The sequence below is a fragment of the Sinocyclocheilus anshuiensis genome, unplaced genomic scaffold (genome assembly GCF_001515605.1).
Source record: "Sinocyclocheilus anshuiensis isolate Anshui unplaced genomic scaffold, SAMN03320099.WGS_v1.1 scaffold1096, whole genome shotgun sequence".
Classification (NCBI taxonomy): Eukaryota; Metazoa; Chordata; class Actinopteri; order Cypriniformes; family Cyprinidae; genus Sinocyclocheilus; species Sinocyclocheilus anshuiensis.
Window position 1 is genome coordinate 212,738 of NW_015548251.1, and position 16,370 is coordinate 229,107.

Below are 16,370 nucleotides of genomic sequence, written 5' to 3' on the forward strand. Positions count from 1 at the left end.
AAAGTAACTTGCGTTACTTATTTGAAAAAGTAACTCAGATATTCTCTTGTAAATTAAAAAGTAATGCGTTACTTTACTGGTTACTTGAAAAAAGTAATCTGATTACGTAACTTGCGTTACTTGTAATGCGTTACCCCCAACACTGGTTACCGTTATCCCTTACGGCTCAGACGAGGTATTGTTCCGTCCTCCACGCTGACAACTCACAAAAGACTATTTTTAGCCAAGCAGTGCGGAGAGCTGCTTCAGAAACGTGCTGCGGCTGGCTGATAAACACAAGCACTGACTAGAGCGGCCGTGATCGGCTCTGGTTCCCGTGGAGCTGTAACGCGCCACAGATGTGTGCAGTGAGGCGCAGATCAGCTCTAACGTCACTGAATCTGCTGTTAAAATTTAACCATCCATTCATCATATCATCATGCAAAACGTACACGACAAATAGCAAATTTTTCATTGTTTCTCGAAAAGTCATAGCATTTCCACACCAGCGATGAGATGAATGCGGCGCCAAATCATTTATGTCCCCACGCATCATGTATGTCGTCACACGTTGATGTCATCAAATTGCGATCGGTTCCTGAGATCGGCCAAGTTAGTGAGTACCGATCGAGTCATAAAATGTGATTATCGGCCGATACCGATCTCCGGCCGATCGATCGGAGTATCACTAACATATATACACAAAATACAATATAATAATATAATCTAAAAATATATATAGAAAATACAACAAATATGTATTCCTTATGCATATACGATGGGTCATCAGTATTTTTATTCCATTTTCCAGGAAGAAAAAAAATAAATAAATATAAACTCCATTTAACTGTTAAATTGTAAATTTGTCAGCTGTTAGGAGTACACTAACCTAATGGTGGACCTAAAGCTAACAGACATGCACTACAAGCCACAAATCTTAGATTTTGGCTCCATGGCACAACAGTAGTATATTACAATAATCATCATTTAAAATGTTAATGTAATGTACTTGTCACGGGCAGGGTGTTCCAGAGACCAGGCAGGAAGACGAAGATGACGAATAAACGGATATTTAATGACTTTACAACAGGGAATTTAGACAGGGTAGACATCCACATTCAGGGTAACATTCACAATAACCGACAAACTAGACTACAAGAGACAGGAACTGATATAGGGCAGATAACGAGGGGCAGACAGGTGAGCACAATGAGGATAATTAACTAATGATTAGAACAGGAACAACCAAATAATGACACAGAGGGAGAAACCACAATCAACCGTCCACAGGGCTGTGACAGATCGCCCCCTCCCGGAAGGCGCATCCTTGCGCCGTGGAGACAGAGGGAGGGTGGTTTCGCTCTGGCTCGTGGATCGCGGCAGGAAATGGCTCTCCATCATCGGTGGGCTCAGGCTGATGCTCCGTACCGCGGGGAGATGGTGGGCTGGGCTCTGGGTCCGAAGTGGCTCCACGAAGGGGGCAAATTCCTCCCGAGGACCATCTTCGGACGACCGCGCCGTCCGGATAGCTGGTGACGTTAGCGACTATCAGGAACAGTCTGGTATGGTGCTCGAGAGTCCTGCCCTCCTGCTCCAGCAGGAGAAGGAGGAATTTGGGGTGCGTGAAGGGATCCATGGGGTAAACACAACGGAAAGAAAAACACTGAGGAAAAACCGGAAAACAAACGGAGGGGAGAACACGGAAGTTAAACTGGTTTTGGTTCGGTTATTCTGTCACGGGCAGGGTGTTCCAGAGATCAGGCAGGAAGATGAAGATGACGAATAAACGTATATTTAATGACTTTACAACAGGGAATTCAGACAGGGTAGCCATCCACATTCAGGGTAACATTCACAATAACCGACAAACTAGACTACAAGAGACAGGAACTGATATAGGGCAGATAACGAGGGGCAGACAGGTGAGCACAATGAGGATAATTAACTAATGATTAGAACAGGAACAACCAAATAAGGACACAGTGGGTGAAACCACAATCAACCGTCCACAGGGGTGTGACAGTACTACTGTGGTTATCAGGAAATAATATAACTTCATGATATGGCATTTGAATTTTACATCAGCTCAGCTTGGAACAGACACTTTTCTTACTGCAGGATGAATTTGTGGTACAGTTAGTTGTTTATAAAAAACCACCTCAAGCTATTGCGAGGCTACACCTCACCATCAAGCTACACCTCAAGGTTTTCAGAGTATTTGACTTGTTGATTAAGCTTTATATTTAAGCCACAGTTCGCTGTGTGAACTGCATGCATTATTCTTTGTGACAACATAATGCTTCTCTTTATAAAACCATATTTAGGAATGATAGCATTTCAAATCATGCACTTTGTAAAGGCTTCCCACTCTCAACGGGACATTCAATAGTGTTACCTTTTGAAAAAGTGGGGACTTTTTGAATAGAGCTATAGGAAGCTGGCGTGGAGCCCAAGTTCTTGTTAGCTTGTCTGGGAGCCGCCCGCCAAGCATGCACATATATGATTATAGAGATGAATGGCCATAAGCTCCATATTTTACGAGGAGGAGTGAGTGAACTCTAAAGTAGGGAGATGGCTGGGTCATAGTCAAAAGAATCGCACAGTAAGAAAACTAAATGGGTGTAAAGGGATTCATGAAGCTTATTCTGGATAAAGAGTGAGGATTTCACTCATCTCTTCGTCCCACCTCGGGGCTTCCTCTTAAAGACCCTTCAACAGCCCACGACAATGAGGTGACACACTGGAGTAGAAAAGCAAATGTCAAGACTGTACATTGTCTGAATGTTCTTTTTCATACAACTGCTATGAATTGAGACTGACACAAAACACCATAAATGTATCGTAAAGTAGTCCATGCTATTTTTCAGCTCTTCTGAAACCATATGATAGCCTCATTTCAGAGGGAGAGAAAAAAAAAAGTTAAGTCATTATTCACTGAAAATCTTGATAGCTGCCTTAGTTTTCATTTCCTACCTCATGAGAGAAGAAGTAAATAAGGCCCATTTGTGAACGAATTAGTTCTTTTCAATCAATCTTTTCAAAAATCGCTTGATATGGTTCACAAAACCAGTCCAGAAGATTTGTTCACATAAACATCCAGTTCAGCTCAGATTATCAATAAATAATGACCTTTTCGGTTTGTTCCTCATTCAAAGTTATCGTATGGCTTTAAAAGATTTGAAATATAGAGCACAAGTCATATAGAATACATTTATAATACATTTATGGTTCTCATGTGTGCTTTTTTTGATGCTCAAAAGCTTCATTTATTCATTGTGATTTCATGCACGGTCTCTTTTTGTGTTTTGTGTGAAAAAAAAAAAAAGATACAGGATCAAAATGACAGGATGACAGAATTTTCATTCTCGGATGAACTATTCTTTTAAGAGAGCGAACGATACTTATGAAATATGTATACACAGCCAACTTGGTCTTGGTTGTTGTATGTGATAATTAAGGATATGCTCTCCAGTGTTTCCAGTAAAGCAACAAGCAAACTGCAACTGCATCGGACTTACTTCTTTTCCAACCAGACAACTAAGCGCCAACTATCTCACTACATTCATCATAGACAACCCTTTCCCCCTGATGCTCAGACAAGAGTGAAAGAAGTCACTCTACTTTTATTTATGTGTGCAGCAGAAGCTGTTTAAACATTTTTTTATTCCACAATCCAAGATCTTAAGTTTTTTTTCAACCTTGCATTCATTTTCGGTGACTGGGATTGTGAAAACCAAAACTGTACGACGCACGCGTTCTCAGTAAATACATAAACAAGGAGATAGGAGAGGAATAAACAGCCACAGTGCTTCATCTCGACGGTTGACACTGATGAAGTTTAAAGCGTACCCCACCATTAATGGCACTAAAACCAAAATAAACCATTTTCAAGTATAAAAAGATACTCAGCCGTGCCGCAACTAGGCAGCCGTGTTCTTTGATTTATTCCTAAGGGGAAGAGAAAGGACGGGAACATCTTGAATGAAGTACAAGGAAGATTCAAGTTCACCACAGGAAATCAATTTATGTGAGAGGGTATCCCAGTTAAAAATAGAGGAATGCTAAGAATACAAAGAATTAATTGGCATGATTTTGGTAGTAGAGAGCACTCGGGAGAACCCAAGTTTGTTCACCATCCTGTTTTTGTGTTTACTCTATGGAGTTAGTCGTGTAGTCAAGCTGTCACGCGTTCTTCTTTTCCTTTACTTTTTTCTCCCCTCGATCCATTTTTTGTTGTTTTCCGCCTTCGGCTGTCAAAATTCAAGCAGAGCGAATCACTCCAAGATTTTATGAATCTCCGTCAAAGGCTGCCTCATTCCACTGGAAATTATGATATATGATGTTCTTAGTATGTCAAGGAAGCTTTACATAATAAGTGTTGTGTCACACTTCTCTGAGTTATGACTAGTATCCAAAATGACTGCGCTAGACACTGATGGGGGTTTTGGTGTGGGCTGCGCTTGTACAGATTTTAATGAGATCTCGCAGCGTGTTTAAATATTTAACAATTCCTGGAGAAGCGCCTCTATCTGCTGTCAGGAACACCCATTGCAACTTCATCCCAATTCCAAGAAATGCTCCAAAAATGTGACATGCACATTGATGTTTTTCTGTTTGTGCATCTGTTTAAGAATATGTCTACCAATGAATGCAAAGAAATTCTGCCTATATTTGCCCAAATTTTCATATGAACCAGGGCTGATCATGTGGGTCTCTGGAATACTTGATTCTGATTGGTCAATCTCAGCATCCTTTACAACAGAATACTTAATTAATGTGCATTTATAACACTATACTTTGCATAAAACTAGTTAAAGGGATAGTTTACCCAAAAATGAAAATTCTGTCATCATTTACATTCAAACCTGCATGAATTTCTTTCAGCCTTTGAACTCAAAAGAAGATATTTTGAAGAATGTTGATAGCCAAATAGTTGACGGTAGCTATTGACTTCCATAGTATGGAAATAAATAAATAAATACTATAGAAGTCAATGGCTATCATCAACTGTTTCAAAATATCTTCTTTTGCGTTCAGCAGAAGGAATAAACTCATACAGGAACAATGGATGGGTTAGTAAATGATGAATTTTCATTTTTTTGGTGAACTATCCCTTTAACATCGCTGTATGAGTATTTCTAAGACAGAAGCTGAGGGAGACATGGCAAATTTAACATATTTCTCGCATTTGGCCAACATAATCTATCTCTAATTATTTTTTCTCTTTTGGAAAGTAATAGAATCCCCTCCCCCTAAAAAATTATAAAAAAAAAATTTTTGTAGTTTCCATTCACCACTCAAGAAGTTTACCCAACTATGACGACTTCTGCTTCTGTGAACCCCAGAAATGTGAAAAGGGTCTATTCAATATATAGCACTTTCATAAACTAAATAAAAACATAAAAAAGCAAAAACACAACTGATGCACACTGTTAACAATGTTTCTGAATCTTTTGTAGAAAAGATACATCACCATCTTGCTCCGACCAAAGTGACTTACCAACTCGAAAATACAAACGACTTAATCATACCATTTCACAATCATTATTAGTCCAATTCATTTTTATTAAATACAGTTATGTAGAATCATTAAGAACAAACACAACCTAACAATGGATAAGAGTATATTTATAAATTTACATTAACCAAGATGTGCAAAAAATATATTAATTTATCCATGATAATTAATTTAGAATTACATATGCATTATATGTGTTATGTATACAACTCTATTGTAAAGAGTTACTAATCACAAAATCATAATCCTCATCATAACCCCCTGAAGGTCACTGTGTAATCTGAATGCTGATCTAAACCTAACCTGCTTATCATCTGGTGTATTTGGCAGATTTAGTGTTATAGAAGCACAAAACACACACATATAGTCCCTCTCTGGTCCTCCTCCCTCCATCTCTTCCATAGGCTCCTATAGGCTTCTATCGCCCCTCACCCCCTGCAGTTGGCAGCATCTATGGGCCCAGAGAAGGAGGGTGTCAGTGCCAGGTCTCAAGATCCCACTCCTGCCCACCCTCCTATACCACCCCCACCTCTCTCAGCACACTTCACTCATTATTCATGTTCATAGGGACAGCTTTCATTTGATCTATTACTTAGGCGGGGGGGACCGCAGACTGCTGTGCGGCTCCATCCCTGCTGGATCTTTAATTATTGCAGAGAGGGTTTTCTCTGTCTTGTTCTTTGTTGTGCTAATGAAATATTGAAGTGGCCGATGTAGATTTCGTGTGGCCTGCTGGGGAGGATGGTGGCTTACCTTTCCACTCTGCACAGACCTTGTGCACTCTGACCTGATTTTTCATATTTCAAAAGCACATATGATCAAATGTTTGTTTAAAGAGTTCATGCATTCAGCTTTGTTTTTATGTCTGATTACTGTAAGACTCGTTACACTCCTCATTTGTAAATCTCTTTAGATTAAAGCATTTGGTAAAAGAAGTGATTTTTCTATAAATAGTTTAGACTGAAATGAAAAATTAAGGTTGTGATGTAGTTTTGCTTGTAGGGTTTTGAATATATATATATACAATATATCAAGTGTACTAAAATGAACTTACTTTATATGTTAGAAATAATGTGAATTTATTAACAGGTTACAATATAGTGAAGGTTGTATCCATAGATCTAAATGCATTTAAAGAAATTATTAACTTCTATTCATAAACATTTTAACTTTGTTTCTTGTAATTGCAACTTTATCCCTCAGATGCAAATGTATTTCTTCTAAGTGCAACTTTATATCTCACAACTGTGATTTTATTATTATTATTATTATTTTAAACTTACAACTGTACTCTCATTAAAAATCTTGGGTTCAGTAAGAATTTTTTAAAAAGTAAATTTTAATGAAAAAGTCATTTAAATTTTTTTTTAAACTTTATTTTATTTTAATTAGTTAAAATTAATAGTTTTACTCAGCAAGAATGCATTAATTTGATCAAAAGTGACAGTAAAAACATTTATAATGTTACAAAAGATATATACAGTATTTCCTCAAAGAATCCTAGGAGAACAAAATGTAACTGTTTTCAACATTGTTTCACCAAATCAGGATATTATAATGATTTCCGAAGGATCATGTGACACTGAAGACTGGAGTAATGGCTGCTGAAAATTCAGCTTTTTCATTAAAAGAATACATTACTTTTTAAATATATGTTCAAATAGAAAACTGTTCTTTTAAATTGTAATATTATTTCACAATATTGCTGTTTTTACTGTATTTTTGTGATAAGAAAAGAGACTTCTTTCAAAACCATTTTTTCTTTATATCTTTATTTCTGATTTTTTTTTTAATAAAAACATACTGCTATAGCTTTAAATTATCATAATAAACCACAAGAAAGACTTATTACAGTCAGTGAAGAATGACGATACATTAAGCACTGCTCAAGCTACTTAAATGCCACCCAGGGTATTTTAAGAGCACATGTCTGACCCCCTCCCTAGTTCATAAGGACTGCACTGTAGGAGTGTCTGTCCATAACAACCAAACATATCATCCTTAAACACTGTATATTCCCACTGAGAGCAACAGCAAATAGATAGAAAATTGATCAACCTGCTGTCCGACCACTGGGGACCACTGTGGTCTCAAAGCAGAAAATCTCAGGAATTTAACTGCAACCAGTTCAATCATTTATTAAAATCACTGACCAGTACATTATTCATGCCAAACATTTAAATGTGGCCTTTTAGGCCTGTGAGACATTAATATTAAACACCTCTGAGCATATATGGGAATGTGCAGTGTGTTAAAAAATAAACATATAATTGCATCTATAGCAAGAGATTCAATAATTGGCTAAGGGGAGTGTGTAATTGCGCAGTGGTGTGGAAAGCCGTCTGACAGTCATCTACAGGACTCCATTAATTGCCATATGAATATACCCAACTCTCTTTTCCACTCTGCTGAGGCATCAGTGTGTGAGAGACGGGTCACTCTGTCTTTCCCGGCCCATATCCTCACTGAGCTCATAATTACTAAAACCTTTAATTAATCTTGCTATCACGGGGTAAATGCAGTGCTCACCATATAAATGAATTATAGGATAAGTGTGGTATTGTTAGTACATGAGGGCAGATGGGTGCCTGCATGCAATGCATGCATAAGGTGTGCATGTGTGCTAAATGTGGATTATATGTATAATTAAAAGATTAGTTGAATAATCCAAAAATTAAAACTCTTTCGGTCATTATCAAATTCTGGTGTTCAGACTAAAATTTAAATTTGATATTCGCTGAAAATATTCCCCTCCACCGAAGCTCTATTATAATACAATACAACAATTAATTAACATACAATTAATATCTATCTATGTATCTATCAATATATATATATATATATATATATATATATATATATATTTATATAATATATTGTATATTCTCTTTTTGTGTAAAAAAAAAAAAAAAATTTAAAAGGTAATTGTGACTTATCTCACAATTATGACTCACAAGATAAAAAGTCATAATAGTGATCATGCATCGCATATCCTGATATTATATTTATGTGTTGATATTATAAACTCATAATTGCAAGTTAACATCTCACAATTCTGAGCTTTATTCCCAGAATTGCAGGAGGAAAAAAGTGTGAATTGTGAGATATAAACTCAAAATTGTGAGAAAAAAAAGTCAGAATTGTGAGATAAAGTTATCTTGATTCTGTAGCATAAATAGGTTTCCTTAGAAATCTCATGAATGGTTTGTAAACACATTGTGCCATGTTTTGACAGTGATCAGGATTAATTAATTACAAATAAATAAATAGCAACAATTAAAAATAAATAATAAAATAATAGTAAATCAGTCTGTTCACACAAATAATATTGTTTGACTTGTAATATAGCATGGACTACTTTTTTTGGCTTTTTTCACACTCGACAAGTGTGTTCCCTTCATGAAAGTATTTTCATTGTAAGTGAACTGTTTGTTTAAAATAACGTGAAACCTGAGAAACATTTTTCAAAGATTTGTATTAGATTACAATTTATTCTTGGCTGATTATTTTATACAATAAACAGACTTTAAGGAATCTGGAACTGAAAACTGAGTTATAGTGTACATTTTTGTCCTAGCATATAACGCTTAATTAATGATCAGATTCTGTGTCCAAAAGCAACAGCAACAAATCAAAACCTGTATCAGATCTATTGCTTTTAATATCTCCATAAGGTCCCTTGATTCCATCTCCTAAAGGAGTGAACACTGAGCTGACCAACAATGAGTTCTTGTGTTTAAATCTAATTGAAGTGATTGATGAATTCTCAAACCTCTTTAGCTGAGTTCCTGTGTTTCACTGGGAATAAGTCAGAGTGAGGAAAGTGGATGCTGTGACCCTGCGTATGAGAGCTCACTTCCAGCCACGGCACCCGCAATAACTTTCCCTCTCATGTCATCACTAAAGCTCTGTGGGAAGGGGAATATGTTGTGACATGTCCAGACATGCTGGCAGTTAGCCTCCCTTTCAATCAGCAGGCTCAGCTGACTGGGGCTCTTACATTGGCTTTAGTTGATTGGGGCTGGAATCGTGACACTACACTACCATCTAGTGGTGTATGGAGGGATTGCATGGCTTCTTGTCTTGTTGCGTAGGGAGCTGGTTGTTTACAAGTGACATTTTGTTCCTAATTAAATGCAGCACTTGTTGCAGCACTTTTTGTGGAGAGGGGCTTGCATCCACAATGATGCAGGCAGGATTCTGGATTCTCTTGTAAGCTTCCTCCACTCTGAAAACAAAGAGCAATTTGTCACAAATGCTCATTGTCTTTATGAATATACCTAATGGCGTTGAAACACAATAGAAAACTTGGCTACTACAGGGATCTTCCTCAGGAAATAGACACATTTGTGTTTTATATGTGTTCTTGTAATGCAAAAGTAAAAATAAATCACTCTTTTTTACTTAATATTTAATATTTACAAATATTTGTTTTCATCTGACGAACAATTTTTCATTTTAATAGAGTACACACTACCTTTCAAATGTTTGGGGTTGGTAAGTTTTTTGTCTCTTAAACTCATCACGGCTGCATTTATTTGGTCAAAAATACAGTAAAACTAGTAACATTATATATATTAGGATATATATTAATATTATATTTATTTGAAATAGAAATGTGAAAGTCTTTAATGCATCCTTGCCGAATAAAAGTTTTTTTTTTTTTTTAAATCTTCCTGACTCCAAATTTTGAACGGTAGTGTATACAATTTTAAAAACAAATACTACCAAAAATATTGCTATTACTTAAATTAAAATGCAAAATTTACCATTGTTCCTACACTTTCTGTTCAAACCTGTTACCCTGCAAAATTATAATTATTTTATGAATCTGATATCATATTTGAAGGGGTGACACCATAAACTCTTTGACCATATGATTAAAAAAGTCTTTATCCCCCTTTATATTCAACCCCAAAACATTGTGAATGGGGTTGGCACAAAATATGTTTCAAATATGTTTCAAAGAGAAATTCCATTATTAATTATTAATAATGTTTCATATTAAGTTATTACTTTTCCCCCTAGTAAAGTTTCATTTAAGACACACCACATTTTCTGTCACAAATGGCGTCATTACCTGAAAATCCTCTAGAAATAGCTATTGAAGTTTACTTTGGAGTATTTAGGCCAGCTGGTGCACAACTAGTCTAGAGATGTAAAACAACATCTGATAATATTATAGGGTTATTACATACAGTAAGCAGGTGTGTTGGGATGTTCCTTAAAAACACCCTCACATTTAACAAGTTGACCTACTTAAGTCGGAAGAGCTGATTGATCTCTAGTTCAGCCTCCTCAACAGTCTTGTCCTGTCCTCTGCCCCTGAGTCTTCTCAGTCTTTCTTCTGGACTGACAGTGAGGAGCAGCACCAGGTTTGGTTTGAGCAGGTCTTCTGGCCACTGGTAGAGCTCTGAGCCTGGCTTTGGGAGGTTTTCAACTCTTCCACCAACTGCTGTGGCAATGGCATACGCTGCTGTGCTGTGCCAGTACCTAACAGAGACAATAAATAAAGAAAATCTATATATAATCGTGCTAACTAAATGTAGAAACCCTTCTACTAACTTTTTCTACTAACAGTAAAATTTGTGCGTTAAGAAATCTGATGTGAAACAATTCTAGTGAACCAGTTTGTTAAAGTTAAAGTGACCCCCGCCCCCCCCACCCCCCCAAAAAAAATCTCACATTTACTCGCCCCACTTCCCAGGTTTTACTTTCTGGTAAAACTTTATTTTAAGGACCAATTCTCACTATTAACTAGTTGCTTATTAGCATGCATATTACTAGCATATTAGCTGTTTATTAGTACTTATAAAGCGCATATTATTGCCTTATTCTGCATTCTTACTAACTATTAATAAGCAGCAAATTGGGAGTTTATTGAGGGAAAACTCTTATTTAATACTGAATATGTGTTCCTTATTCTAAAGTGTTACCGGCTTTCTTTCTTCAGATGAACACAATGAAAGGTTTTTAGAAAAATAATCCATCTGCGCAAGTCCATAAAGTGAACATGACCTAAAAATTTGATGTTTCAAAAACCACACAAAGCAAACCCGCCGGTAATCCATATGACTCTAGTGGATAAATCATTAGCTTCTGAAGTAAAAAGACATGTGTTTGCAAGAAAAATACTAATATTTTAACATTTTTTAATTATAAACCATTGCTTCTGGCCAACTGTCACACATGTGTTCATGAGTTCCAAGAATCCATGAAATGGATTATTTTTCTAAAAAATCTTTATTTGTGATTCACAGAAGAAAGAAATTCATATACATGTACATCTGGGATGGCATGAGGGTGAGTAAATGATGAGAGAATTTTCTGGGTGGAGTATCCATTTAAGACGGTTAATTTAAATGATCAAAAAAATAATAGTAATAAAAATTATTCCACGATTCATTTCCCTGTACTGTGCATAAATGTTGCAACACTTTCAGAAAAAAAATATATACAAAACTGTCACTGGGGCAGTACTCTAAGGTACAAAAGCTAAAAAGTACATATTAGTAAAGCTACATACTTCTACTTTAAAAGTACTGGTACCAGAAGTGTACATATTAGTGCTTTAGCTTTTGTACCTTAGTTTAACTTTAGTTTGTACCTTTTTTCTGAGAGTGAAAGTATTTTACATTTTTATTTTGTTTATGCACCATATTTTAAACTTAGATATAGAAATGTGGTTCCATTTAAGTTTTACTCGTTTGCGTAAATTCATCTGTTTAATTTGATGCTGATTCCCTAATCAATATCCTCATTGTTTTTGTGCCATATAAATACTGCTCTGTTTACAAACATAATTTATATCTGATAGTTTTAAATTCAAAATAGCCTCGAATAAACATTTACGTTTGACTGAGCCTCAATTTCCACAAATCCAGCTTTAAAACAGATATTTGCTACATTCCATACGTTCCACAGTGCTGCCCAAACAGCAGCTGAATCATGTGAGTATATTTGTGGCGCACACATCTCTACCTGTCCAATATGACAGGAGCCCTCAAGGACTCTTTCCCGATGTGGGCAGCAGTGATGTAGTTCCCCAGAGCATAAAAGGCCCTGCGGATGAGGGGTGGTTCTGAGTCAAAGCGCTGTCTGAAAGGAGCCAGGCACTGGGGAGGAGATTTCAGCAGAGTAGCATTCAGAGACTCCCGCAAGGCCTCTGTGAGAGTAGTTTTACCTGGGTACACGGGGAAATCAGGGGAACACATGGAGAGAAGTCAACAGAATTTTATAGTGCTAACTATTTGTTTGTGCATGGTTTTTATCGTATTGCCAACTATGAATTTGTATGTGACATTACTTTCTGCTTGGTGAAAAATATTGTGTTTGACTGCATACTTATTAATTAGCTGAACAAAGTATTTGTCAAAGGCTCAGTGTTAACCTGTGGCATCCAGTCCCTCGATCACAACGACAGGAAATCCATCACCCCTGCTTGTCTCCAACTGTTCGTCTACAAGCTTCAGCACTTCCTTTGACTCAGGGATAATATCAGTGCACTGGAATGGGCAGAAAGATGTATTGATTTTTTTTATATTGCAAAGACTAAAGTCTCAAACCCAAAGAGATATTCTTTATAATTACAACACTGTTCCACAACAGTTCAAACCAAATATTCAGATGTGTGCAGTGCATTTTACAGAGGATGAGGACTGTTTCCTGGGAGAGTAGCCTACAATGCCGGTGTTCCGGTGAATTCAGTTCCCCTGTTTCCCCTTCGGCGCGCATGCTGACCCTATACGGTCTATGATGCTGACAAATAATACTGACTCACAGTCTGTAAGCTGTAAGTTCGTTTTCATATTTAAAGGATTTGCCACTGATGATTCAAACACAAGTTTTGATCAGTGTAGAGTAGCACTTGTTGTTTGTCATTTCTCCGATCACAAATGCAGACATGGTTTTATGTTTACGCGGCACGATGCAACGCAACACGTAAAAAGACAGTATAAGTCATTATAATCAGTAATTATGTCCCCACTGGATGCAACAAATGCCTCGTTTGTAATGGGTTTTATTGGTTTTGTCTCGTCGCTCCGGGACACGGCATCACAGTATGTTAAGGGGCGTAACATTTCCGTCACACACTTGAGGTATTCGGCCAATCACAATGCACTGGATAGCTGGCCAATCAGAGCACACCTCGCTTTTCAGACCGATGAGCTTTGTAAAAATCAAGGTGTTTCAGAAAGGCGGGGCATAGAGGAGAAACAATAATGTACAGTATGTGGAAAATAATGTGTTTTTTTAACCTTAAACCACATAAACACATTTCATTACACCAAATACACAAAATAATGTTATTTTTTAGCAACGTCACATGACCCCTTTAATTTAATGCATTCTTGCTGAATAAATTTTAACTTTGAAAGATTGAGGTCAAAAGTTTACATACACCTTGCAGAATCTGCAAAATGTTAATTATTTTACCATAATACGAGGGATCATACAAAATGTATGTTATTTTTTATTTAGTACTGACCAAGCGGCAACCTTCTGGTCTCACTCGTGAAACCAACAAGGAAGTGACTAAAACTGCAATTCATCGACTCCAAAAGGGAGTCAGTCCCATAGACTCCCCATGTTAAAATGCCCAACTTTACAGCAGAAAAAATATGTTTACAGCCTGGTACAAAAAGTGTTTTTGGTCTATATAGCTAATTTTGCCCTTCATGACAACTGTGAGGGGAGTGAATTTTTTTTATAACTCATCTGTTTAAATCATATTAAGCCTTAAAGTTCTGCATTATTAAGAGCGTGGCCACTTGAGTGACAGGTGGATTGCCGCTGCTGTCACCACCGTCGAGCTAGGTGGGCGTGGTTTCAGCACCCTGATCTTCAAATTCAAAAAGTTTTGTAAACTGTATATGAAAATAAACAGTAAGTAAAAATAAATATAATGCTTTAAAATCCTAATGTACCTCCTGAAGAACCTCATAGGCTTCCTTCATGCAGTAGAAGACATCAGAGTTCCTGATGTTCAGTGTGGATGGGTGATGCTCTGCTGCTGCTGCAGGTGTGATGTACTGCCTCACTGACTCCTCCACTTGATTGACAGGTGACCACAGCTCCTGCCAGCAGTACTGACCCTCGCGCTTGTATGAAAACACACACACTGATTTACTCTGCTGCAACGTCTTTAGCATGTCCTCTGAAAGGGTTGTAGTGGATTTGTCTCTTATAAAAAATCCCTTAACGACGCTATTTTTGACGTCCGGAATGAAAGAAGACGCTTCGAAAACATCGCAATCGCGCGACAGAGTGACGGACAGCTTGTGTTTTATTTCGGCGTGCGTTCGCGCTTTCTCAGTTCTGTTGTCACAGTGGACATGTAGCGAGAAGAGTTTCCCTTCATCTCCAAAAAGCTGCTGATGAGTATGAGGAAGCACTTGTGTGTTTGAGCTCAGCGTGAAATAAAGAGGTTCAGTGCGTAAGTCAAACTCCACCGCGAACACACGCGAACACAGCTGTCCCCAGCGAAACATTGCTCTCTTTAGCATTATGAACCGTGTTTGATATTACCGCAGCATATACAGAGAAATATCATTCTTGCTGATCTGGAGGACAGCGCTTACTGAGAAACGAAACTAGACCCGAAAACGAAAGTAGGCAACTGCTTACGTAATGCCCAGCTGAGTCTGTCAAGCAAGATAACAACAGTGCAACGGTGAAATAAACTGCGTGTTAATAATTAAATTAGGATACACTTTATTGCAGTTTCTTTTCAACAATCAAATTACATAAGCAAATAAGAATAGGCTATAAATGAACAGTAAGTGTTCAGTGTAAATTGCAATTTCCTGTATATGCTAGCTGGAACCAGACCAGCAAGATTGGTTGGTTTCAAGCAGGTTTTTCCAAACTCATTCATATTTGCTTATTAATGCTCATTAAAATGAATAACTGTGCGTTGAGGACATTGTTGTCATATTCGGTAGCCATAGTAACCGTTGCGACAGGAGCAGAATTTGAATTCTTCTTAGGTTTCGTTTCGTTAGTTATTGTTCTTAAAGGTCCCAGTTTAGCAATCATTTCACCAAAATAAATAAATAAATAAAATAAACGCTTAATGAATATGCCTATTAGGCTATTAGTGCAGTAGTATAGGCTGTTGTTGTTGTTAACGAATAATGTTGAAATGTTAGGACAAGCTCTAAATATCAATTATTAATAGGAGAATTGCTGGCACAGCCATTTTGCGTATAATAACCGGCAAATTATATTTAATTATATGGAGGGGAAAACATGCTCACTACTCGGTATTCTGATTAACCGGAACTGCCTTTATTTGCATATGTCCCTTTTTGGAAGACAGGTCACATGACATGAGCAGTGTGAGGGCACACCCAATACAAACGTTAACACCCCCCTTGCTCTCATACTGTACAATACTCTATATCATTATAACAACATAACATATGAATACAGTCTTGCATCTCCCTTGTGTTAGATTTACATACCAAACATTAAACTTTTGAAATTTTCTAGTTTAAACTTTGTCACTGGTTTAGTCATGACATCAGCCACCATTTCTTCTGTGGGACAATACTCAACTGCCACTTTGCCATCACTGAGTGCTGATCGAATGAAATGATATCGTATATCAACATGCTTGCATCTTTGACGACACACTGGGTTCTTTGATAGAGCAATGGCACCTTGGTTATCTTCAAATATTTGTACAGGCATATACAGACAGTCATTTTCCATACTGTTCAACAACTGTACAAGATACATGCTTTCTTGTGCGGTTACAGCCAGTGCCATATACTCGGCTTCACATGTGGATAAAGCAACTGTGGACTGTTTCTTTGACTTCCAAGAGATCAGAGGACCATCTTGAGTAAGACTAAAACAGTAGCCTGTT

The 16,370-nt window shown here is 37.2% G+C and overlaps 1 protein-coding gene across 1 annotated transcript; it reads right to left on the reverse strand.

Annotated features, from left to right (window-relative positions):
• Positions 1-8,997: 8,997 nt before the first annotated feature.
• LOC107655309 (UMP-CMP kinase 2, mitochondrial-like) lies at positions 8,998-15,107 on the reverse strand. The gene is made up of 5 exons (XM_016442766.1): positions 14,425-15,107; positions 12,888-13,002; positions 12,479-12,680; positions 10,757-10,990; positions 8,998-9,725 (listed from the first exon to the last, which is right to left on the reverse strand). The coding sequence occupies exons 1-5, from the start codon at positions 15,001-15,003 to the stop codon at positions 9,545-9,547; spliced, it is 1,311 nt and encodes a 436-aa protein (XP_016298252.1). The 5' UTR covers positions 15,004-15,107; the 3' UTR covers positions 8,998-9,544.
• Positions 15,108-16,370: the final 1,263 nt, after the last annotated feature.